Source organism: Dunckerocampus dactyliophorus, chromosome 3 (assembly GCF_027744805.1).
Source record: "Dunckerocampus dactyliophorus isolate RoL2022-P2 chromosome 3, RoL_Ddac_1.1, whole genome shotgun sequence".
Lineage (NCBI taxonomy): Eukaryota > Metazoa > Chordata > Actinopteri > Syngnathiformes > Syngnathidae > Dunckerocampus > Dunckerocampus dactyliophorus.
The window spans coordinates 29,955,240-29,982,888 of NC_072821.1; the positions used below are offsets into that span (position 1 = coordinate 29,955,240).

General features: G+C 40.2%; 1 protein-coding gene across 5 annotated transcripts in view; it reads left to right on the forward strand.

Annotated features, from left to right (window-relative positions):
- Nucleotides 1–27,649, forward strand: part of LOC129178829 (SH3 and multiple ankyrin repeat domains protein 2-like) — a 324,991-nt gene that overhangs the window by 110,455 nt on the left and 186,887 nt on the right. For all 5 annotated transcript variants that reach the window (XM_054771420.1, XM_054771421.1, XM_054771422.1 and 2 more), the window contains exons 9-10: nt 6,059–6,136; nt 23,818–23,884. In XM_054771420.1, coding sequence (XP_054627395.1) covers nt 6,059–6,136; nt 23,818–23,884 — 145 coding nt within the window. The remainder of the gene's footprint in view (nt 1–6,058; nt 6,137–23,817; nt 23,885–27,649) is intronic.

Below are 27,649 nucleotides of genomic sequence, written 5' to 3' on the forward strand. Positions count from 1 at the left end.
ACCTTAAATACGGTCAGAACTACAAATAAACTCAAATACACTTGCGGTTGTTGCCTCTTATGTGTGGAGAACATAAGAAACATTTACGTTTTAGATCCCGCTCTGTAAAACGGCGAGATCCGCCCCGGTGGCAGAGCTCCTTGCACGTGTGGTTCATTTGCACTTTGGATGTGCAGGGGTGCAGTAGAGCTCCATGATGCTTTCAGTGTGCCACTGGAGGTTACTGTGCACTGACCGCTTGTTCAACAGCTGCCGCAGCCCAAGCAGTTCAAGCTGAAGCTACAGTAATTCTACACACACCACGATCGCTGCATAAGACTTCAAAACGTGTGATAAAAGCTTCCATTGCGGAAATGCATTACTTTCTGTTTCGGCACTCTAAGCATCATGGGAATTGTGGTTCTTTTTGCCACAAATTTGCCACATCATTGTTTAAGCCGCAGGGTTCAGAGCGTGTGAAAGAAGTCGCGGCTTATAGTACGGAAATTACAGTATTACAGTATTACAGAGCGGCGGCATGGCTCTGGTAGTGTGGTCGTCTCACCAAACTGATGGTTGCGTATTTGATCAGGAAATGTGCAAATTCAGCGGTTTTCACTTCAGAAAATGTTAAAAACGATTGATATTATACAGAAAATACATTTATAATATTTTTAAATCATTTATTTTATGTTATCATTATTCATTATCATTATTTGTTTATTCATTATGCATTATTTAGGCCTCACTTGCTTCCGCTGACTACATGCCACTGTTAAACAAAATATTTAATGGGTGTCCGAATTTCCTCACATGACGGTGGCTTGGTTTCCTTAACTTCTGACCAAATCCTTGCTGGTTCCACTTCCTTCAGATTGAAGCTTGATTGATGATGGGTACAAAAGTGCAGTATTTATGAATTAATTAATAGTATGCAATGTAAATACAAGAGATATGTCTCCTCTGCACAATAGCCTTTTTACATGCCAGAAAAAAAAATAAGCCAGAAGCATTTTAGTTGTGGATGTCTGTCATATGGAATCTCTAACTAACTTCACCATGGTCAGCTTGTCAACAAATACACAAAGAGCCCAGGAACGAAAACCAATCTGTCTACAGTCATCCCTCGTTTATGGCGGTTGATTGTTTCCAGACCCGGCCGCGATAAGCTCCTCACACTTGGCCTGTCTCCCTCCCTCTGTAACTGGGTGTTTAACTTTCTAACAGGCAGACCCCAGTCAGTCAGAGTCCACAATCGCACATCCAGCTCAAGAATTGTGAGCACTGGGACCACTGCTGTTTTACTATGCACATGACAATAAAACTCTCTTGAATCTTGAATCTTGAATCTTGATAAGTGAATTTCCGCGAGGTAGGATTCAATATAAATAAACAGAATGTTTTCAGAGTTAAGAGCATAGAAAACCTGTTCATGACTTTCTAAATAAAATGTTTTACCATTAGTAGAGCCCTGTAGACATTAAATAACACCCCTATAGTCACCCCAATAGGGACACAAGAGGCAGCCACCGCTTTAAACATAGCTTGTTGCCGAGCTAACTAGTTAACCTCGAATTTATATATTGTAAATTTAAGAAAGGGGGGGAAGAAGGACAACGAAGCCAAAAACTTACCACTTCCACACGGAATGGGAGGAGAATTTTTTTTCACTATATTTCATAGTGACATGCCATGGATGACTCCGTGCAGTGTGAAGGTAATGTAATCTAGTAGTGACCAGAATACTACATGTAACTTCGCTTTCAATGTTTTTTGACTAATAATATATCCATAGTCAACCACGAAACATTAATTAATTTCAAAAATTAATTAATTTTTGAAAAAGCACGATAGAGTGAGGGACAGTGTAGCAAGGAACGACTATACACTAAAGCCAGGAGTAACTGGTATGGTGTTTTCTTAGGGCGTTGAATTGATTGCATGTGGACTGTTTAGGTTGTCTTCGAACAGGAGTCGACAACCTTTATCATCAAAAGAGCCATTTTGCCGCCTCCTCCTCAGTAAAAAAAAAAAAAAAAAAAATTGTCTGGAGCCGAAAAACATTAAACGGCTTATACAATTGTAATCTTTTTTAAATGTTACATGTTACAACCACAAAATTCAACAACCAGAAGTGCGCCTACATGTGTAGGCCTAATCTGAAATAAGTTCAACACTGAACTCTGTGAGGCTTTCTGAGTGGCTACCATATTTGTGTCAAAGTAAAACAAAATGTAGCCAACTTTAACATAATCAATAGCGTTTACGCCTGCCCTGGATTGCTATCAATAACCATTCTATTGTTCCTGTTCTTGGCCGTCTTTGAAAGAGAGGCATTCTTTCATTTCCTGAATAATAATTTCCTGTTTATTTTTTAATTCGGAGAATAGATGCGCTGATATTTTTTATGAACGATTCTTTCATGTACTCTTTATCTATGAATGGCTTCCCCCTCCTTCCCATCTCAGTGTTGGCAATTTGGCCATTTTCTGGCTAAATCTGGCAACTTTTCAAACCCGCTTGTGACTTATTCTCTCAAAAGGGGTCTAGCAACAAATGTCGGGAATTTTCATGACGTTGTGGGGACTTTTTTCTGGTATTTGGAGAGTGAAAGAACATATTGTTGTGAGCATTCTCAGCTCCCACGGCACATTATCTGCCTCTCCTGGAGTGATTAGCGTGTCACGGGCTCCGAGCTCATACCTACGACGCCCTTCTCGTTATAAAACTATATTGCTATATTCTTGCTCCTGCGCAGTAACTTGCTTCAGGCTCAACTCAAAACTCCCTCACCTTATTTTCTCTCCCGAGCAGTGAGACTCACTGCATGCACTAGCCTACCTCCCCCTCCCTTGCTCATCCAATCAGAAGTCAGAACGCAGTCACGGACTCGCGGTGAGTCGGATATTTCACATTCGAAAATGTACATGTCCCCCACTTCGGTTAAAAAACCATCGTGCTCGGTGAAGGGAGGCTGAAGAGGCTGAAGAGCCAAGGAGGCTGAAGAGCCGCATGATGTTGCTGACCCCTGTCTTAGATGTTTCACCTCTCATCAGAGCAAGCTTTATCAGTCCATGCTCAGTTACTAGATAGGACAGCTCTACTGTGAGGGGATGGTGAGGACCCAGGTATTTGTCCTCCCCAACCAAGAATGGTTTCACTCTTTTGTGGTGCAAAGCAACAGTCCTTAAGGTACAGTGGAGTGAGACCTCTGTCAGCCACTGACAGTCGTTTGGGTGGAATAACTCATGTTAGTATTCCACCTGGTTGTAGCAATGCTCATGGAGGCACCTGAAAGCGATGAAAGGACAGCATTGCATGTGGGGGAGAGGTGGTGTCAAAGACCTCCCACTCTGTTCAGAGATGGTTTGTCAACCTTGACGTATATGGCCTCTCTCACTCCTCTTTCAAACCATTTTTGTCCTTGAAAGAGGGATGTTTTTCTTTGAGGTGCAGGTCGACAGCTGAGTCTTGACCTGAAGAGTTAACCCAATCAAGTCTCCGCTGTCTTCTCAGCTGTGTGCCTACGCCATTTCCTCAGACCAGAGGCCTTACTTATAAAGCTTGCGAAGGAAACAAAACAGGGGCCCCAAAAGTTGCGTACGTCGTTTTTCATGTCAAGTATGGTACCTATAGAAACACAATTTGACGTGAGAATGTGCACACCGCTACGCCACTTATGTAGTTGGCGCACGCACCTTTTGGAGACATGGCAACAAGGCGACGCACATTTTAAGTGGTGAAGTGAAATCGTATGTTAGAAATAAACATGCAATGGAAGCCAATAAAGATTTATCCATCATTGTATGAAAACAGCACGCCATTATTGACTTAAAACATTTGTGGAAAATGTTATTTGACATGACACTGATGGATATCATTTGGCATTTATCATAAACACCACAAGCGTATAGTATCCGGACTAAAAGATAAATAAAAAACACAATGCAGCGCTTGAATACTTAATCATTTTATCTTATAATCATCATAATATGTGTTCGATTAATATTAATTATAACAAACATCAGGTTGTCAGCTAAATAATTGTAGGGATTACATTTACAAGACACAGAGGTAATATGTCCTCAGTCCTCCGTTTCTAGCTATTGTTGGACATTTTATCAAAATAAATAAGCGTTTTTGTTGCGTATGTCGTCAATAGAAATATTTATTTACTACGCACAGCATTTTATGTTGACAATGTCATGGCCTTTTATTTTGATAGTGTTAATGTCATCATTAAGTTAAATGTTTTTAAACCATCCATCTGGAATTACAGCAATTAATTTTCAACATAACTTCATCCCCGTTTTGAGTCATTGCGTCCACCTTTAAATGAAACTGCTTTTGCTAAGGTAGAATGTGGTATCAATTAAGAGAAATGTAGAAACATGCTCACAAAAAATGGAAATGTGAGCCTTGATATCCAACCACTTTTTTTGTACTTCCACCACGGTGCGCCCCGTTCCACTGACGCTGTTGACAGCGGACTCGCTCGTCTTCCTCTTGTTATGCCAATGCTGTGTCCTCCAAATATGTTTTACGGGCCCCCAGCTCTCCAAGAACCGAGTGAAATGCAATCAAGGGTCATTAAATATGGACGCCACATTCATGAGCCACTTCGCATTGACCATTTATGACGAACTGAAGGCGTGGATAGGGTGTGACGTGGGTGTGGAGTTGCGTACATTGCGCACATTTGGAGAGCTGGTGAAGCACAAACTGCATGAATGTGTGCGTACGCCACTTTTTTTTAGCCTGAATATTTTTTTCACATTTTGGGTTTCTGGCGTACGTAGACTTTTAGTCAGATTTCCACGCACATAAGTAAGGCCCCAGAATCTAGTCGTGAGCATGAACGGATGAGGCCTGGATGAGAGGCGAAACGTCTTCCAGTTGTCATTGAGTCAATGTGCTGACGATCCAAGGACCTGCATGAATGAGAATATTCACAGGCAGCATGGTGTTTGGTGACAACTAAAAAGGTTGACTTTTGACACAATTTACACTTTAATGTCAAGAAAGACTGAAACACGGCACTCTCATTCACTAAAAAGCCCTCTCAAATCAGCTTAGTTGTTGTGTGTGGTCAGAATCCACTAACAGCAAGTTTTTATTATGTCTTAAATGTCTTATTTTCTCTTATGTCAACTATATTGGTAATGAGAGTGCAAAGATGACTATAGGGGTCTGATTTCATGTCTAGAGGGCTCTAATAATGTTAAAAACTGGATATAGAAGGTCGTAGACAGGTTTTCTATGCTCTAACTACGAACATATTTCATATTTCATCACACATCAAAGTCTGGTTTGGAACCAATTAACCGCAATAAACAAGAGATTACTGCACATGATTATGATGCGGTGGTGCATGTTGGCCTTGCAGGATGATTCTTATACAGGTTCCTCAGTGAGCGTCTACGAGATATATCCCAAATGAAACTTTGAAGGCTTCTCTATCTTATAATAAGCACAAAGGCACAATATTCAGTCAAAATGGCACCAGCATTAGTCAAATTATTAGGTGGTGTTGAATGTGTGATATTATTTAATGCTCTTGTGTAGTTGTGTATCAATATCTGCATAGGAGTCAGTATGAGCCATTTTCCGAGCCTCAATAGCTTGTTATGGATCTAAAAAAAGTCATTGTGTTCATGTGTGCGTGCACAGTCCATGCGTGGTTGAGCACTTTGTGGGCGATTTGTGCAGCAGATTCAAACCCCTCAGCAGTCTCCAGCTTTCTGTTCTTCTCTCTCTCACTCTCTCACTCTCTCTATCGCTCTCCCTCTCTCAATGCCTGTTTTCTCACTCTTTTCTACCTTTCGAGTGGAGGAATAGATACACACTTAACAGCCTCCGAGGCTCCATCCCTGACATAGGTGGTAGATGTTCTGTTGTTCCTCTCCCTGTGCGAGGGATGAGATGATTCCCAGTCACCGTGGTCCGTTCCTGTTTGACGTCTTTTGCTTTGGACTTCTCATGTCACTGGAAGACTTTTCTCCTGAATAAAGTAGGATAGCCTCATTGTTGTCTTACAGCCTTCTCTGCTTTGCTTTCACATGTATTCTTTCCTCCCCAGGATAACTGTGCTCGGGTGCTGCTCGTCCGTGGAGCTGATAAAGAAGTGAGGAACTACAACAGCCAGAGTCCTTTTCAGGTAGAGTTTCACAAACTCACACCCGTGTCATCACCTTTTGCATGTTCATATTTGTGGAAAAGATTGAAAAATATGGAGATAGTACTTAAACAATACCTTATATATATCTATTTATAGATATATATCTATATATAGATATATATATATATATATATATATATATATATATATATATATAGATAGATAGATATATACACACACGCTTATATATATATATATATATACTTTGATTCAGTAAAAAACTTGAGAATTTTGAACGACTTGGTCACGACTCGCAAATCAGTAAAATATATAAAGGCATGACAAAAATGGGTGTGGTTTAGTTTTTAGAATGGGTCTCAAAACGGACGTTTTTAAAAGAGAATATTGCTTGTCTAACCACACACCAAAAAATGGCCTATTTTCTGAAACAAAGGCTGTGCGCATGCGTGACTTACATTCATCCACGAATTGAAGACCACATGAACGCTTTTGCAAAAACAACTTCATAGGGCTTCTCCAAAAGTGTGACCAACATGAGAGCGTTTTTCCCACATATTTCTATTTTACAAATCATATTTTTATAATATTAAAGGGTTCGTAACAAAAGGAATGAACGGAACAGCAGAACAGCCGAAAAAAAGATTACTGGGCGTGAGGCTCAACTAAATGCCTTTGTATTAAACTTACACACCACATAAAAGTAAGTATAAAAAAGTACCTACAAGGGGTTCCTGTTAAAAAATATGATTCAACATGCGTACAGGCTATAGATGGGGTGTCCAAACTTTTTCCACCGAAGGCCACATACTGAAAACTGAAAGGATGCAAGGGCCACTTTGATAATTTGTAAAGCAACACATGTACTGTAAATATGCTAAGCTATATATATTTCAAGAAAAAACTGCATTGGTGAAAAAGCACATTATTAGGTTGAATTTCACTCAAACTTTCTTCTTTAATAATCTTCTTACATTTTATCTTCGTAATATGACTTTAATGCCATAAAATTTTGACTTCATTCCCACAAAAGGGGTATCAGGAGACACCCAACTCAAGAGACGAGACGATGCACAAAATTGGGTTCACGAAAACAAGACAGGACAAGATTTTAACGTTAATTTTAAGAAAACTACAATGAAAAACATGTGACTGGAATCGACATTTGCAACTATGTCTGAAATATTGTCGCTGTATTTTATTGAAAGACAGACAAATGACAGCGCAGGATTATATATATTTGGATGTGTTAACAGCTCCAAATTAACTTTCTGTCTGAAAAAACAGTTACCTAACTTAGTAGTAGAACATTTGAATCACACTTGAACCGTATTATTATGACCAATGAAGGGTGGTGTTTACCACGTTATTCATTTTTTCAACACAATGAATTTTACACACACAGTATTTCTTTTAATGTGTCATCTTTCACTCCGTAAAGTTGCGGGATTGGCGTTTGTGATGTGTTTTCTCACCGGCAATTCATCTGTTTTTATTAGTTCTTAGTTACATTATGCCTTTTTGCTCAGTTTTTCCACTTTTGCTGGGTTTATGTTTATTTTATTTCTGCAATGAGCCACCTTTCAAAGATAGGCCCTGCGCCACACTTTGGACTCCCAAGTGTGTTCGGCGAGCCAGACAGTCTTGGTTTCGCCAGGAAGGCGGGTCTTCTCTGTTTTCTTGGTTCTGTCGAGCGCGCGGCGGATACTTCAAGCGAGAAACACTTCCTGACTTTCACTTTTAATGCGCACCCCTTCTCACTAAATATAGCAACCATGTAGCTAAATTGTCCACACTGATCTCTTCTACATCTGAGGTGTGTTAAGAAGTGAAACCAATGATCGCCGGAGCCTTTAAAGTTAGCGCCCAGCCAAATATAATAAATATAATCAATAGAATCGCTTCGGTGATTAAGGGTGCAGACAAGTCCGAACATCTACGTAGGTTGAAATGACTCATCTTAAGTAACCCTGATGAAATGTATAATTACTACAGCTTCTGCTTGGACGATAAACACAGCAACAGCTGTTCAACTTCGATGGAAAAACACAGCCACATGTCACTCGCTGATGCTGTGAACACCGAGATGGGTTGGATTGGAAGAGATGTGTGTAAAGCGCTTACTGTGCGCTTCCAATAATGCCTTGCACACTGCCACTTCCATATGACTGTGTTGTCATTCATAGTAACGATGCCGTAGTTCACAGCCGCAGCTTCTGGCTGCCCCGTTCTCGCAATACAGGTTTTCTTCAAACGAGAAATCGTGTCACATTTTAATCTCGAAATCCCATAATATTATAACTTTTTCCCGAACCAGCTTTCCAGAACTGAGAATTTTATTTTGTTTTGCTACTTTCTCATATTATTACGACTTTTAAAAAAGAACATATTTTTTCTTTAATATTTCAACTGTTATTTGCCACTAAAATTACATTATTTTTCCTCGTAATATTAGAAGTTTATTCTCGTAAAAGTTGTGACTTTTTTCTCGTTAGAGTATGACTTTATTTTCTGCTGTTTAAAAAAAAAAAACTATTTCAACTTTCTTCTTGTGAGTTTTCTTCTCGTAATGACTTTATTGCCACAATATTTTGACTTTTTTCTTGTAAAATTATAACTTTTTCCGCAACCTAATTGTTTTGTTTGCTTCTCCTAATAGTACGGCTTTAAACAAATTTTTTTTTTCAATATTTGATATTTTCTACTAAAATAACGCAATTTTTTCTCAAAATATTACTAGGTTATTCTTGTAAAATTCTGACTTTTGCCTCATTAGATTAAAACTCTTTTCTCTATAATATTTTGACTTTATTTTTGTAAAATTACTGCTGAATTTTTCAATTTTTCTGCTGGTTATTTTTTTTTTTTTTTTAGTTTTCTTGTTAAATTTTATTTTTAGAATGTGCCGAGGGCCAATGAAAAAGCAGCTGCGGGCCCCAAATGGCCCGCCCCTCTGGCCTATAGACACAATAGTCTATAGTCTCGATAATGAATTTTTGAATGAAAGTTAAAATATGGGAACAAAACAAAATGGGAATGCATTGGGAAAGAAAGGCAAAATACGCCAGCGTTGTATTGCGCATTGTGACGCCTTTTGAGAAGTTGCTTGGGCGGTCTGCGTGGATGTAGGCCTGAGTCGACATCAGGTTGTTCTTCTTCAAGCCACAAACTAGATGAGACTTAATCAACAGGACCACTGCTGGTTGCTGCCTCGTAGTGTACGGCATTTAAGCCTCGATTGCTTCAAGACGCAATTAATTATCAATCAAATACTTGTGGTTACACCCATCCCTAGTCTGAATACTACTTTGATTTAAAACGATACAATAAGGAACCAGAGCAACCATACTCGTCCTAGTGGTTCAGATGTAGTACATAGGTGGGGAGATACGTACTGTATATGGACCAGTATAGCCTATGCATTATACATGTGTACATTTTTAGTGGCTAGATTGGGGATGACTCACCGCCATGCCCATTCCAGGGAAAAACCCCGGTCTGTACATCAGAGCTGAGCTGGCATGACTGACTCATAGCCTCCGCCTGAGTTACAAAAGAGCCTTATTTAGAGTCCATCACTGTCCTCTTCAGTTGCCCCTAATTGAAGGGCTTCATTAGCACGTGCTTCATAGTGGGAGCAAGACGGGGGCAGAATGCTATTTTTCCTGGTCATTAGTCACAACCTTCTATGACCCTGTTGAGGCGGTTGCATCTCTGGCATGCAAATGTTAAACACTGTACGTTTTGGGAGGTGTGAACCTTTCAATTCTATATAACTTCAAAGCTGTAATTGTCTTTTTCTCTTCCATTAGACTACTGGACTAAATTTTGGTACTTAACATGTGTGGTCACTCGTCGCTGTTGTTTGTTAAAATAACGACCCTGTTACAAGACTAGAGTGAAGTTGTATCGCCATGGGGAGAACCCGTTCAATTCAGGGCCATTTTACATAACGTATTGGTTTTCTTCTTTCTCCTTGTTCTTGTTCCCAAATGCATAGAGGGGAGGTTTTATGCCGTCGTTAGCTCCTGTGCATTTTAGTTTGGCGCATACTCTCATGCTACTTGAGCTCATATGTCTATTTAGCTCAGTAATAAGCGTAATTTCCTGATGGATTTCTGTACTTTCCGTGGCTTTATTTTCATTATTATTTGTAATGATCATGTTTGTGTAGCATTAGTTGTGTTGTTTCACTGATTAGTCTTGTATGCCAAGAGCATAAAGATCACAGTTCACCACAGCTTGTCACCGCTAATAAAAACACAGTGGAACCTTGGTTAGCGTCATTAACTCATTCCAGAAGGTCCGAATCTAACCGAAACGGACGCGAACCAGATCAATTTTTTCCGTAAGAAATCATGTAAATCCACTGAATCCGTTCCAGAGAGCCGTTCCGTGTTTTTATAGTTTTACAATTATACTTTCACATGAAGAAAACAATTCAAACTATAAAACATGTTTTGTGGAAACATTTTTGAGACTTGAGGCGTAACTGTGCAAAGGACTACAGAGTCCACCACTGATGACATCATAGACGGGCAGCGGAGCTGACTTACACTTCCTATTTCCATGTATTAGCAAGCTAACGTTGCTAACGAGATGTTTTGTGATAAAAATACATTAAGAACACAGTTAGACTCACGCAATGTATTAATAACACACACAAGATACGCGCCACATTGTACGCTAACCGGAAAATGTACGCAAACCGAGGCAAAATTCTGGCGTCCATTTTTTCATTAACCGAAAAACATGCCAAAGAGGTCCCACTGTGCATACAAATCAGTGAATTTTACACCGGCCTGGTCCATGTCCTGGTGTATGTGCGTATGTAACCATATAATGATTAATGAAATAAATCAAAATAAGAATATTGTGTTCTTGTTGTGCTTTATGTTTCTGAAGTGTGCAGGAGCAGGGGGTACATCTCCGAAGGTTAACGGGATGGTGAAAAGTTTGGGAAGCCCTGCTGTAGATGGACGAAATTCTACCTTTGTATTCTCGTAACGTAACTCAAGAAAATCATCAATTTTCATCCAGATTTGAACCTAAATTGAACCCCTCCATAAAGTTTCCTGGAAATCAGTTGTGCAGTTTTTGTGTAATGCTGATAACAAACCGAAACGATGCCTTCCAAGCTTGGTGGAGGTAAAAAGATACGTACGTATGGAGTCGTCCCTTGCCACTTCGTGGTCCGAATTTCGCAGCTTCACTCTATCATGTTTTTTTTTAATAATATATGAATTCATAAATTTTGTGGTTGAATACGGCCTATTATTAGTCTAAAAAGATGTATATTTAAGCAAATGGTACATATTTTTTGCTTAAATTAAACATTTTTAAGCATAAAAATGGCGAAATTAAGTCAAATACAAAGGTAAAAATACAAATGTAAGGCATTCAAAGACGTTGTGATGATATGCAGTGTTCTACACTGGTCACTAAGTGTCAGTGATGTTACTGTAACGTTGGGTGAGACACACAAGCACCAGACTTGACTGGCTTTTATTACAGGTTTGTTGCGGCCGAAACGCATGGCAAGTTGAAACTCTACTCTGAACCCTGACGTCACTTCCTGTCCGCCATTCACTCTGCTCCCCTAGCACTGGAATACATTTATAGCAACACACACGAGCACAATTCTCATTTATGTCTAAAATGGCTTATTTTCTCTTGTAGTGTCTACTATATTGGGGAATACAAGTGTAAAGGTGACTATATGGGTGTTATTTCATGTTCCCTAATATTAAAAACCGTATTTAGTAAGTCGTAAACAAGTTTATTATCTGTGACTATACTATATTCAATTTATCAATAAGGGCTCCTAATTTGCGAAAAGTCACTTATCAACGGTTGGGTCTGGGACCAGCTAACCACGATAAACAAGGGATTACTGTACATGTCACAAGCAAAAAATTATAAAAATCCTACTGCAACTTGTACTTCAAAGTCATGTATAGCGATACCACTGATTTTTGTCACTTGAAATCAATCCTTTCTGCTTCTGTGTGACATTCTATATAGCATGTGGAATAGAAAAATGCATTTTCCTTGAAGCAGGTTATCATTTGCTTGTCATTATTTTGAAACATTGCAAGGGAAAACAGCTTGACATGACAGGACTTTTGTGCGCCAGCAACATTGTTCCACTAGATTTCAGCAAGCAATCAGGGTGAAATCTGTAAAAAAAAAAAAAAAAAAAAAAAAAAAGGCACAAACAGCAACTCTTCCACTGACAGTGACATGGAACAACAAGCAGCCACTAGACATGCTGTGGACTCTCACTTGTTTTCAAGATGAAAATCTCGCTCTCTTGCTCTTACTATCTTTATCACAGTTGCACACTCCACCTACATATGAAGCCCAAAGCCCAATCCAACACGTTCAAGCCTCTCTTCCGAGTGCATTCTAGGAGATGTTAAAAATGACTGTGGTAATTGCAGATAGGAAAGAGTAAACCCCTCATTTATCGTGTTTAAATGGTTCCAGACCCAACTGTGATACATTTCTGAGATGTAGGATTCCTTATTTATAAATGGAATATTTTTGTAGTTACATTATAGAAAGAAAACCTGTTTACAACCTTCTAATTACGTTTTGTTATATTAATAGAGCCCTCTAGACATGAAATAACACCCCGTTTGTCACCTTTACACTAATATTACCCAATACAGTATACATAATAAGAGAAAATACGCCATTTAAAACATAAATAAGACTCATGCTGATGTCTGTTGATGAAAATGTATTCCGGGGCCAGACAGGAAGTGACGTCGGGGGTTCAGAGTTGAGTTTTCGCTTGGTGTGGGTTACGGCCGCAACACTAGCCCGTGTTAGGGATTATTGTGCCTGTTGTGAGATCATTCAAACCTGCAATAAAAGCCTGTTGTTGCAGCGATCAAGTCTGCTGCTTGTCTGTGGCAGTAACTTAACTGACACCTAGTGACCAGTGTAGAATACTATGTATCATCGCAACGTCTTTGAATGTGTTTTCGGAATGCCTTATATTTGTGTTTTACTTCATTTAGTCATTTTTATGCTTGAAAATACTTCATTTAGGCAAAAAAATAACCCAACATAAATTTGCTTAAATATGCAGATTTTTTGACTAATAATAGGTTGTATTCAACCACAAAACAACATGATTTTATTAATTTATTTTTGAAAAATGTGATAGAATAAATCCATTAAATTGGAAGCATGAAGTGGAGAGGGATTACTGGAAAGTTTCACTTTTTAATTATTGCAGCTTAAACGATACACATCTATTTCCTGGAAAAAGTATGCAATTTTGAGACGTCAAACCCGTAGGAATCCTGCACTGTTATTAATTGTGTGGCGTTTTGATTTTTGCCATTATTTGGCTTATTAATGGCGCCTCGTATCATTATGAGATGCAACTTGGAAACCCTTTCTACTTTCTGTAGTTTTTTCAACCCACATGGCAACTGTGTCAGTCAAGTCATCAGAGGTAGATTTACTGAGGCCCGGACATTCCATGAGTATGGCTCGGCGCGAGTACTTGCTCGGGAATCTCTCACTAATGTATGCTTCACGTTGATGTGGTACGTTAAACTGAAAGTACTTTGCTGGCACAAAAACGTCCCAACAGTATATTGTTTATAGCTGCATGTGGTCACAGCCTTAATTAAAAGACTGTTAGCTGTAAAATGTTGCCTTTATGTTATTATCTATTTATTTATCTGTACTGTACAGACTGAACTCGACTTTGGAACCAGTGAAATGGACAGCAGTGAAGCGTACAAGCCTATTCAAGAGTCAAATTGCATGCCGAATATGACAAACTCATAGTGTACATGTTGGCAGGTCTGCACTATTATTGAAAGTCCTCCCTGCCTTTCACGCCCCCCCCCGACAGTTCACCGTGCCCCGCCCGCCACACTATTTGATAAGCACTGCCGTAACCCAAGTCACAAACGTCACATGACATCAGTCAGCTGATACCAAAATCCCTGCAGGCGAAAGAAATTAGCGGCTTCTGTTGGGGCTGGCGGCAAACGGCGTCTCAAGCAGCATGCAAAACTGCATTTTTCATCTTTATTATCCAAATTCTAGATAAAATAAGTTAGCAGTAAGATGCATACACATACAATAAGAGTCCTCATTGCAGAACATTAAAAAAGGTCAATTGTTTGACAGCGCCATGCACGCGTGAACACCATTACGGAAATATCTTATTCTACACCTACTTGTTATTGTCACTATTATTTTATGATGAACTGAAAAAAAATTCTGATGGCTTAATTTTTTTTTATGTGTTTCCTTGACTTTGGGTGTATTGTCAGTGTTATTCTATAATTGTAATGTTTAATAGCAAACTGGATGTATACGTGAACTGTGGAAATAATGGACGCTACGTAGTTTGATCAAAATACTTACAGAGGATGTACTGTTGCAGCTTTTCTGTGAAAGAGACACTTCTTGTTATTTTATAATATAATTTTTTCAGAGAAACCAGTGCAGTTTTATTTAACTTAAAAAGAAGCCTCTTGCGTTCATTCATTGTTTGCACAGCCAAACTTTTCATAATGTATGTGAAATTTTCTTTTAAGTTTTCTTTTAAATGCAATTTAGGTGCCAAAATAATTGTGATGTGCAGGGTTTTATTACATTTGATATTCATTATGAAAAAAAATGCATAAACGGACCTTGCTCAATTTTAATAGAAGACCACTGGCGTTCTGCTGGTGTTCAATTGAACCGAATTGTAAATTTTTTGTATCGTTGCACCCCCAATATATATATTTTCTCTCCTGTAATTGGTCAGTCGTCTCAAAAAAATTGAGAACCAGACTTGACTGTTGCCACCATCATACTAGTAACTAACACCATCGTTAGGAGCCGCATTACATCTGACACAGCTGCCTGAGGCACACGTCCGTCGTTACCTTGTGTGTGTGCTTAATTAGGCCACTGTGTGGGTGTCTGGACTTACCATTTGATAATATCATGTGTCAGTTCAGGGTCTGAATGTATGTTTGTACCACAGCTGAGTTACTTACTCCAAAAAAACCCCCGAAGAATTCAGCATAGCATTTCAACAGAAATCACCACGGGCCTGCTTCTCTGTAAAGGGCATTTAGTGTGGTAAAACGTCATGCTTCATCTAATTCTCTCCATTTTGTCTTCATGGACAATACGCATCTCTTCCATCTACCCTCTGTGGTCTTCTAAGCTTTTCATCCTCTCTACAGGACCTGATTTCATTTAGCTTTCCATTCATTGCCATCTCTTTCATATCTCTAACTTATTTTCTAAGCCATTTTACTAATCTTCTGCTTCTCTCCAAACCTGAATTTTATTCATTATCTTCATTCTTTTCCATTTCCTTCCTCACCATTTTTGTCACACACGTACAGTTTCTTGGTCCCTCCGTCATCCTTGGCGTTATTCAGTATCAAAAATGATTGCCCTCTTGCTCCTATTTTCTCCATGTTGTCTTAAATTCTGTGCAGTAAATTAGCAATACCATTGGCAAGTGTTGCCTTTGCGTCAAGGTCAGTGTCAAGTCCAAATATGTGCGGACAGATTTACAGTTCAGTTTAGAGTGAAACTCCATTCCTTTTACTCATTCGAGTTCTTATGAGTCATTCACTGAATTGATTCAAATACTCGAGTCACTCCTCACAAAGGGCATGCGCAGAAACAGTTTTTCTAGATCCTTGGCAAATTACGCGTGACTCAGTGAAACTCAAGTCTTTGACTCCAGCCCTTGAATCTTTGTCGAGTACCTGTGAGTCTGTGAAATTCAAGTTTCTGTCAAGACCTGTGAGTCAGTGAAATTTGAGTCTTCTTAAAGCACCCATGAGTTCGTGAATCTCAAGTCTTCATCAAGTACCCATGAGTCAGTGAAATTCAAGTCTTTGTTGAGGGCCCACGAGTCAATGAAACTCTAGTCTTCGTCAAGTACCCATGAGTCAGTGAAACTGAAGTCTTCAAGTGTCTGAGTCAGTGAAATTCAAGTCTTCCCCAAGTGCCCGTGAGTCAGTTAAACTCAAGTCTTCATTGAGTACCTGTGAGTCAGTGAATTTCAAGTTTTCATTAAATACCCATGTGTGTGAAACTCGAGTTTTGTCAAGTACCCATAAGTCAGTGAAATTTGAGTGTTCGTCGAGTACTTGTGAGTCAGTGAAACTTGAGTTTTCATCAAGTACCTGTGAGTCAGTGAAAGTCCAGTTTCATCAACAATCTGTGAGTCAGTGAAACTCAAGTCCTTCCTCGAGTACCAGTGATTCAGTGGCGTTTTTGTCGAGTTACCGTGAATCACTGAAACTCAAGTCTTTGTTGCCAACCCATTAGTTAGTGAAACTTGAGTCTTTCTCAAGTACCCGTGAGTCAGTGAAAATCGAGTCTTCGTCGAGTAACCTTAAGTCAGCAGCAAGGCGAAAGGAGAGTTGAGTTGCAAAGCTAATGAAATGTAACCTGGTTTCCTTTTTTAAATTTAGTTAACCCTCGAGTTCACGGAGAGTCACGATTCTGTAAAAAAACGATCAAGTTTTGAACGACTTGTTTGACTCGCACATCTCTGCTTCAGTTGGCCAATTCCGCTCTGGTACAGTGGAACCTGAGTCAGCGTACGCTGTGGTTAATGCTGGTTAATTGTCGGTTTATGTAAAAAAGTGTCAACATAAATACATAAGACAAACATTAAATATGAATTACGGTTGATTTCGAATGGACTGGGACGTGGATGAGTTGTGTAAATTCAGCCTGAGAGGTTTTTGTTTTTAGTCCAGTTTTACCAACTTGTCAGCTAAAGGAGTCTTTTTCAGTTTTTTACTATTATCATGACTTCCTTCTAAAAATAACTCATCTTTTAGAAGATAACGATGTCTTGATATTTGGTCGGTGTAAAGACAGAAGTTTGGAATCTCGCAACACTGATTTACTATGTCATGATTCGATATAGGAGGCAGCCCACCACATTTTCGTTGCCATAAATATACTAATTATATATACCATGGTTTGTTACTCCCCTTTTGGCCTGTTGACGGGATTATGCGTCTAGTGATTGGTCAGCATCCCCCGCCATGGTTGAGATTCATTCTGATGTTGCAGTCAGCTGCAAGTGCCCCACTATCATGCGACTCCTCTTTTCCTCCCCCAACACTACATTTACCTCTGTTATACACAACCATATGTCTCCATAGCAACCAAAGGGGAACAGGAAAAGAATCGATGTGAGGGCGGCGATGATGGTGTTGGCAGTAGTAGTGGTAATGGTGGGTGGTGGAATGATAATGAAGGATACATTGTGACTCCTGTTTCCTGTTGCTTTTAAGTGATCGTTGTTTCAATGTTTCAGTCGTGCGTGATGACTTAAATGAAGCCCAGACAACATTTAACAAGCTCCCTCGATTGTGTTTGAAACCAAAAAACACATCTCATTCACCCAAAGTGGGTAATAATTCATAAATATGTTATAATACAGGTAAAATGTACAGCAACTTGTACTAATGTTAAAGCCAACCCCCACAATTTTTGCATGTCTGTGTAGCTTTGTCGTCCTTGAACGCACCATAGTTGCTGTAAGATGCAAAAGTGAAATTTATATATAACAGGTTATCTGTCTATCGACCATCTTACATTGCCATTCATTGGTGGTGGTGACATACAGTACTGTAGATCTTCATCTCTCGGCGCTTTCTCACCTCCGTTGAGGCCTGGCTAGTGCCCATTGTTGGGCAACACGATGAGCGTTGTGCACTGCGCCCTCGCCCCCATCCTGGGACGTCAGGTGGCGTGAGGCCCGGCAACCTCTGGCCGCTGAACCGGGAAGTTCCGGCGGCCCGTAAGGTTGCAACAAAGTGTGCGCTGGTGAATGCGAGGTCAGTTTCAAATGAGACTTTTATCCTCCTCTTCAAATCGCATTCTTTGGATTTACCATTCGTCACTGAGACTTGGATTAATGCTGGTGAGTCCAGCCTCCCGATTGGACCTCCATTAACACGCCAAGAACTACTGGCCGTGGAGGAGGTGTTGCTCCAATTTTAAAAACGTCCTTACACCATAAGCCACTGTCGATGGCGTCTTTCTCCTCATTTGAGGTTAGCTGCTTCGATCTGCGACAAACTGAGCCGGTGTTGTGTGCGGTCATCTACAGGCCGCCCAAACACAACAATGATTTTATTTGTGACTTTTCTGACTTTATTGCTGCAATGTTAATAAAGTATGACAGAATTTTAATTGTGGGTGTTTTTAAGGTTCATGTCTGCTGCCCTTTTACGCCTATGGCGAAAGACTTTCTAGAGTTTGGGGAGGCTTTTAATTTGGTGCAAAATGTTACGAGAGCTACACAATTGCACGGACACACTCACCTTGGCTGTTTCATGAAGCCTGGCACGGCCGCTGCCTTTGCCCCTCTGTTCACCACTGCATGGCAGGTCAATATGACCCCCGATGCTGCTCTTGACACTGAGCAGCTCATGAACTGCTTTACTTCTACCTGTGCTGATGTCCTGGACAGTCAAGCCCCTCGTAAAGCCATGCGCCTTAAAACCAAACAGGAAGTGTGGCTCAACGATGTCACGCGAGCAGCGTGGCGTGAATGCCGAAAGGCGTAGCGCAGGTGGAAGAAAGACGGTCTGCAAGTTTTCTTTGAAACCCTCAAAGCCGGTTGGAGGCGTTACCAGGACGTAGTGAAGGCTGAGAAAACAAAATACCTCTCTGATTTGATATCAAACATGAACAGCCCACGTGTTCTTTTTCAAACGGTTGATTCTGTTTTAAACCCCAGTCCATCCACGACACTGGAAGTGTGTGCTGAGACTTGTGAACATTTCTTGCACTTATTTCATGATAAAGTTTCGTCTATGCGAGCTAATATATCACCCCCCTCTTTTAATTTGTCTACAGTGACACAGTGCTGTAAACTTTTTTATCTGTTTGAACTTGTGTCGATGGCCTTTATTACCAAGGTAGTTGATGGTCGTAAGCCTTCTTCCTCTCCCATTGACCCAGTCCCCCCTCGCTTTTTAGGGAGGCGTGGGTAACTATTGGCCTCTAAGTTTGTAATATCACAAAGCTCAGCCTTTTCTCTGTTGAACCTTTGCTTAAAAAAACGGGTCTTGATCCTTCAATTTTATTAAATTATCGGCCTATTTCTAAACTACCCTTGAGCTCAAAGATTTTAGAAAAAAGCATTGTTGCCTTTTTTAGATGAAAATGGGATTTTAGACACTTTCCAGTCAGGTTACAGCACCTTTCATAGCACCAAGTCTGCACTTTTCAAGGTTTTTAATGATCTGTTTTTAATGACTGATTCTGGTGGTTCAGCCATTTTAGTGCTTTTAGACCTGACTGCTGCTTTCGACACAGTGGACCATACTATTCTTTTATCTCGCTTGGAAAACTGTGTGGGTGTCAGGGGGACTGCTCTTTAGTGGTTTAGGTCTTACTTGTCAGGGACATGCCTTACTGTGGGACTTGGGGTCTCCACCTTGTCTACCGCCCCCCTTGACTGTGGAGTCCCCCAAAGATCAGTCCTGGGGCCCATCCTATTTGCTCTATACCTGATCCCACTTAGTACAATATTTAGAAAGCATGGCATCTCCTATCACTTTTATGCAGATGACTACCAGATTTACTTACTTCTTACAAAAAATGATCATGCCCCCCTGACACCCTTTCAAAATTTTGAAAAAGACAAAAGTTATTCTCCTGAATAATAGCGACCCCCCTCTTGGACTTGGGCCCCATCAAGAACCATGTGAGTCCCACAGCCAGCAGCGATTTTAAACTTAACAAACGAATCAACGCCGTTGTAAAATCCTGTTTTTATCATCTTCGGTTTTGACTTACTGTAATGCGCTTTACTCAGGAATAAACCACAAATTACTCTCTCTTACAGTTAGTCCAGAACTCTGTGGCCCGGCTTTTAACAGCAACCAAAAAGTGAGAGCATATTACCTCAATTTTAGCCTCCCTGCAGTGGTTGCCTGTGCAAGAATAGGTTAGAATCGATTTTAAGATTTTATTGTTTGTTTTTAAGGCTTTGAATGGGCTGGTCCCTCAGTACATCTCATACAAGATAAGATAATGTATGCCTTTATTAGTCCCATCCATCCATTTTTTATACCGCTTCTCGTCTTTAGAGTCGCGGGAGCATGCTGGAGCCTATGCCAGCTGACTTCAGGCGACAGGTGGGGTACACCCTGGACTGGTCGCCAGCCAATCACAGGGCACATATAGACAAACAACCATTCACATGCACATTCATACCTATGGACAATTTAGAGTCACCAATTAACCTAACATGCATGTTTTTGGAATGTGGGAGGAAACCGGAGTACCCACGCACGCATGGGGAGAACATGCAAACTCCACACAGAGATGCCCAGGGGAGAATCGAACCCAGGTCTTCCCGATCTCCAGACTGTGACGGCCAACATGCTGACCACTAGACCACCGTGCGGCCCTTTATTAGTCCCACAAGGGGAAATTTTAGGTTATGCTAAAAAAAAAAAAAAAAACATATTTCTTTAATATTTCAACTTTATGCTACTAAAATGACTTTTTACCTCATAATATTACGATGTTATTCTTGTAAAATGACAACTTTCTTCTCTTAATAATTTGACTTTGTTCTTCTAAAATGCAGATTTTTTTCATTTTTGCTGTTGTTTTCTTTTTTTTAGTTTTCTTGTTAAGTTGTATTTTTAGAATGCGCTGTGGGCCAATAAAAACACAGCCATAGGCCATAAATGATACACAACCCTAATAGCCGCCCCCACGTACTGTACATCACATTGTTTCCTCCACATGACCTTAACGTCTTGCCAGGCGCTGTCCAGTCATTCCAGCGAGCTGCTGGCGGTGTCAGTGTCAGCACTCTGAACTGTTACTTCACACCCATCACACTTTCAATCGGACTCGGGATTCAAGTGAAAATGGCAATTTCATCCGCCGCTGTTGTCACTTTTTCCCGATGTCCCGTGTTCCTCCACCCCATCCACTATGAGTTCTCCCATGAATAGCCCATCAAGCACGTGTCACACGTCATGGCATGTGGAGCCATATTTTTAGTTTGCAACGCCGCTAACATTCACCCGACCCCGTCAACCCCACGGGAGGCATTCCATTTGCTCTGTAGGAATTTGACATGCTTGTACATTTCACTGTCATTTAAGTTCAAAGTAGGCTTTTTTTATTTCCCACTTGAGCTGTATATTGTATATTAATGCACCATGTTATTCCCTACTTGTGGAAAGCGTAATCACAAGACACTCTCAAGTGCTTGTTCTAACACATGCGATGCTTCTGAAGAAAAGGTCATTTGTGGAGGAAGGGGGCAGAGTACTGCAATTCAAGCCAGCACCGCTTTAATAATGCACCTGCTCTCCATAGCTCCCTTCCTCCTGATATTTGTTCTGCAGCATTCAGAGCAGGCATGCTTATATAATGCTGCTGGGTCTCCCTTGAGGTGTGTGTGTGTGTGTGTGTGCGAGTGTGTGTGTCTTTGCATGTGTGTCTGTTTGAAAGCGTTGTATGCATCACATCAGGGAAAATGAAGCGTACTGTAAACCCTGTAACACACCACGAGCATTCAGTCTGCCGGAACCACTGGAAGCAGCAGGAATATGACAGCAGGAAATCTGGGTCAATGGCAGCGCTGTAATAAATCCCTGTTCTGCCCCCTAGCGGACACAAAAAACATGCATAACATAAGATACCTACCCATCTATCTACTATTTATCTGTCTATCTATGTGGTAGCTCTTATTAAAGGTACTGTATTCACAATTAGGCTTTTTTTTTTTAAAAGAAAGACCTTCCAAGAAACCTGCTAACCTACAGTGTACGACAATATTTCTCAACAAGAGAGGAGAAATACAACCTATGGGACAAATTAAACTAAAAACATTTGTATGCACAAAAAGCACAAAAAGCCGTCAGCATACCTCTATGTTGTATTCAAGTATGGAATGGACTGATTAAAGCACTCCAGCAATGTATTAATGGGATCCATTTCAAGAAACCGTACCAGCTGTTGTTTACAAGACCCACAGTGTCTAATATATCCATATTTATTCACCATTTTAAGTCAGATATGTTTGTTTTAAAGCTGCAACAATTTTAATCGACTATCCAATTAGTCTGCAACTATTTTGGTATTTGGTGAAATTTTTTTTTAGCAAAGAATATAAATATCCTCTGATTTCAGCCTCTCAAATGTGAATATTTTTTTTTTAATTTCCTGAGTCATCCATAAAAGCAGACCTGTTGTGTTTGTGTTTTAGGCAAAACAAGATGCTCACACGCATCAGCTTTGACTTTGGAAAATACTGATTGACATGTTTGCCTCTTTTCCGACCAAACCGCTAACTGTTTGTTTGGTTGATATTGATATTGATTGATATTGATTTATTTTGTCATTTATATACTATATTATGAATATTATTATCATCTAATTACTTTTTATCTGTCAGTTTTTAGCACTAAACAAATTATTCACATGCTCAAACAACTGTACGGTAATCCCTGGCCGCTTTGCCCTTCAAATTTTACAGCTTCACTTTATCACAGTTTTCAAATATATATGAATTCATAATTCATGCTGTTTTGTGGCTGGATACGGCTTATTAGCCCAAAATATGCATATTTAAGCAAATGTTACATTTTTTTTTGTCTAAATTAATTCAGATGTGATATGTAGCATTCAACACTGGTCACTAGGTGTCACTCATGTTACTGTAATGTTCGGTGAGACACACAAGCACCGGACTTGATCGCCGGAACTACAGGCTTTTATTGCTTTTCTTGAATGATCTCAGAACAGACAAAATAATCCCTAACACCGGCTATTGTTTTGTGCCCGCAACCCACAACCCCCACCCCCACAACCCCCACACACTCAGTTCCCGTAGCACCGGAACACTTTTACAGCAACACACACAAACATGTGTCTTATTTATGTCTTAAATGCCATACTTTCTCTTACTATGTCTACTATATCAGGTGATCACAGTGTAAAAGTGACTATAGTGATGCTATTCCACCTCTTGAGGGCTGTAATAATGTTTAAAAAAAACGTATTTAGAAGGTCGTATGCTCTAAGAAAATATTCCATTTAGAAATAAGAGATTCTACTTCGAACCAATTAACCACGATAACGGTGACAACGTTATTTATTGTTTTGCATGTTCCAAATAAACTATACCATTATCTTTACCGATGAATCCAAACTATTTACCTGCTTTCAAAACACTGAGAATGCAAATGTTGCTTTTTTATGTCAGTGGCTCTTGTCACACGGCGGTCTCTATAGCAAAGGCACCATTGCACCGATAGCAGTCAGCTGCTGTGATCAAGCAACAGAAGGCTTCAAAGCAGCAGCTTCTGTCCTCCCGCTCCCCCCCCCCCCGACACATGAACATGTGACTTGTATGTTCATGCTTGTTGCTCACAATTGTGTCATATCTTGATGTGTGCACGTGTGTGTCTGTCACAGATTATTAGACTCCCGGCTACAGATGGTTAAAGCCATGAAGATTAGAAATCAGAGGAATCCCTGACTTGTTTCATTTGATTGTGTTCACATTCAGTGAGTGACGACCCGAAAGAGATTAGACCAAACACTATCAGCGCTTTCATTTATTTTCTGAGCTTTTCAATAAATATGCTGACACACACAAAGTATTTTGTTTGTTTTTGCGTTTTAGTGAAAACTGTTTCTCTCTGCAGGTTGCTATTATAGCTGGAAACTTTGAACTTGCTGAACTGATCAAGAACCACAAAGAGACTGATATCGGTGAGTAATAAAACAAAGTATCGTTTCTCTTGTCCATGCGTCGATCCCTCCCTCACCTATTCTTTCTCCGACATCAGTGTGTATTTTTCAATCTCTGTGGGGATACATTACAAATCCTCCATGCTATCTTTTTATAATCTCCCTGTGGGATTAGGAGAACGATGCCAAGAGGATGAAAGTTTATGTTTACACCAGTACAGTCTCTGTCCTATTAGGCTGAGAGAAAAGACCAATGCCTGGGATGCCACAATGAGCATCTGTCCAGTAGCGATGGGTCGTTCGCGAACGAACCAGTTCTTGGGCTACATTCGCACTGAAGGTCAATTTCGGCTTTCTTTGCTCATATGTGACCTGTATCTGACTTTTTCATGTTAATGTGAACAATACAATTCACATTTCAAATGCGACCCAGGCTTACTGCAGTCTGAACGTTCCGGTCGCACATATGCGACCTACACATCATGGAAAGGCGTGTTTTGCCGTGCGGGAGTTGGGGAAAAGTACTCACAAATGTAGGCAAATGTTCTTCTATTCATCCAAATAGGATTTTAAAAATCTATGCCAGTGAAGCAGCTCACCTCCATGTCCCACCACTCCTGGCAGGGGTGCCGTAAAGGGGGGAAAAGTTAGGGGCCCCCAAAAAATAGGTACAAATTTTGCTATCTGGGTCGATACAGTATATTCTTGCCAAATGTAGTAATAAAATCATCGAAAATGTTTTTTGTTTTTACCTGTTTTTGGCAGTAAAAGTTAAATCTACATTGACAAAAAGGTAACAACCATAATGACCAACCACCCCCCCTAAATCTAGAGGAAATGGTATGGTCCTGCGTTTAGCACACAGTGCTTTGGCATAATGGTATATGCGTATAAGGACCCATGTTTGATTCTTGTCTGTGCCATTTTCCGTTTTGTTTGTCTCTTATTTTGTTCTAAAAATAAAATATGTATTACTCCAAAACATGCATGTAACTAAATTTGGGTTCGAGTCAAATAGTATAAAAACAGCTTTTAAGGGTCAGTTAAGCCCTAGAGATGTCGTGACCACAGCTGCACGGGTGGAGAGCAATGTGATTTTTGAAAAAAAATTTATGGGGCCCAGAATTCCTCTGACTCCTGGCATCCACCCACACGCCCCTCGGAACAGACGTTTCAAACTCAAAGTTTTGCCCTTCTTCTTAATCTCCTATGCAAAATAATATGACTCCGGTTGCACAAAATCCTTGAAAGTGCCAGAAATGTATGAGGACCAGACCGCAAATTGGGCTAATGTTTACTTCCGTAAACACTCGGCACGGCGTGTGACGTGTTTTGCACACATGCGCGTCACTTCCCGGATGCACTGCGTTCACATTATACACAAATACAAGTTACATATTTTTTTTATGTAAACGACTGCACAAAAAGATTTGATTTGAACAAAATATATGAATTTATATCAATTGGACCTCATACTGCATACATGCAGTGTGAACGTAGCCTTAGAGCTGACTCTTTGAAGTGAACGATGGGAGTCAGCTCTTTGAAGTGAACGAGATGGCTTTTTTTCTCATCTGGTTTTCTTTGAAACCCGCACATGATTGGTCAAAATGTGTGGCGACTTATGTGCCACTGTGCTGGGGGGGGGGGGTTACACACACACATCACAGCTGGTGAGCACTCGGACAGCAGGAAAGGTGAGGAAAAAGGTGCAACAGGAAACAAAAACTGAGGCACCTTGTGTTTCTGAATGCCAATCTTCACTACAGACGAGCAAAAATTGTTACCTTTTGCACATTTTTTTGTGTAATTTTGTTGTAAATGTACAAATAATAACATACTCAGATTGGACCTCTTTGTCTAATTGAGGTGGGTTTGTTTTTGTATTTTATAATTTGTTTTTTGGAGCAATCTGTTGTTGAGCATATAAATAGAGCCATATAAATGAAAACATTTTATATAATTATATTTTTACATTATAAATCCATTTTACATGTATTTTGTTAATATATCAGTTTAAGTAACAACCAAAAAAAAAAATCTGGGATATGAAAGAGATGATTCTTTTTCTGGAGCCAAGCCAAAAGAACTGGCTCCCTCATAAGAGCCGAAATTTGCATCACTCCTGTCCAGTGGGTATTGATTGGTTGGTTTCCACAGGCGATACTGTGTATGTGTGTGTGTGTGTTTGTGTGTGTATGTGATCCTTAGTAAAATGATGCATTAAACTGAGGTGGATTTGGAGGGTCAGCTATTGATTGGAAGTGGGATTGTATCAGTGAACATGACTCAGTTTTGTGCATGCTGTTCAGGATTTGGGATTAAGCTGTCAGAAGTTGTGTGAGTTGTGATGAGGGATTTAATACACTTGGAAAGTGGAACATTTTTTCAAGAATAGTGTGACTCACTGTCACTTCTGTGTCAGTAAAGTAGACGATACTATTCATTTGTCATGTTCGACACCTCTCGTCCTCATTAGGATTGTGGGTGAGCTGGAGCCTACCCCGGCTGACTTCACACAGGAGGTGGTGTATAGTCAGTACATTAGGCTAAACCTAACCCTTGCAAAAAGGCTTATATGAATAAACAAGTGTTTTGGTTTTTTTGTTTCTTTCTGTACTGATTCTATTGTGATTAAAGGTTTTTTTCGCCAAAGTGCGAAATCTCAACGTTTAATGAAAAAACAGTCAAGTCAGTGAAGCCTAAAGACATCAACCTTGGGACGGCAGTGGCTCAGGAGTTACAGCAGGTCAGAGTTGTTGGTTTGTACCCAGCTTCCCCCATCCCAGTCACTGCTGTTGTGTCCTTGGGCAAGACACCACCTTGCCTCAAGTGCAGCCCACACTGGTGTAAAAATGCGAATCTTTTCCGTCAGTCTCCCCCAAAGTAGCTTAATTGAATCCCTTATTGTTAAAAATGACACAATATGGCAGCAGGATCAACACAGACAGACTTATTTCTTGAATTCAGTAGTGCTTCTCACCTCAAGTCTCTCCTTTTCTTTTGATCACGGCTGCAAAATAACCCAAAATGGAACCAGATGGTGAGAAACACGATTGAATTCAAGAAATAACTCAAAAGCAAAACACAAAGGCGGTGTCTATTTTGATCTTGCTGCCACATCGTGTTTCCATGCTGCTTATCCTCATCAGGGTCGCAGGGGTATGCTGGAGCCTAATCCCAGCTGAGAGGCGGGTACACCCTGGACTGGTTGCCAGCCAATCGCAGGGCACATATACACAAACAACCATTCATACAATTTAGAGTCTCCAATTAACCTAACATGCATGTTTTGGGAACGTGGGAGGAAACCGGAGTACCCGGAGAAAACCCGTGCATGCGTGGGTTTTCATGCGTGAGAACATGCAAACTCATGCAAACTCCACACAGAGATGCCCAAACAGAGATTCGAACCCAGGTCATCCCGATCTCCTGACTGTGTGGCCAACATGCTAACCATTCAGCCACAGTGCGGCCGTTATCTGGCATTTCCACCCATCCATTTTCTATGCCGCTTCTCCTCATCAGGGTCGCGGTTATCTGACATTTCAAAAAAAACATTTAAAAAGCACTTTTTTAGACCACAATCCACAAGTTTGCGAAATTTGTGAATTGTGAATGTGGAGGGATCCACTGTATTTGGATGCTACTTGCAGCAGAATGCAAAAATGGACAGCAAACCTTTACAACGACAAGACATGACATAGTTATTGATTGTTTATAAGTACATCAGAGCTTTTTCACTTCATGGAGCCTAAGTGAGCCCAGTTTGAGTTTAATATATAA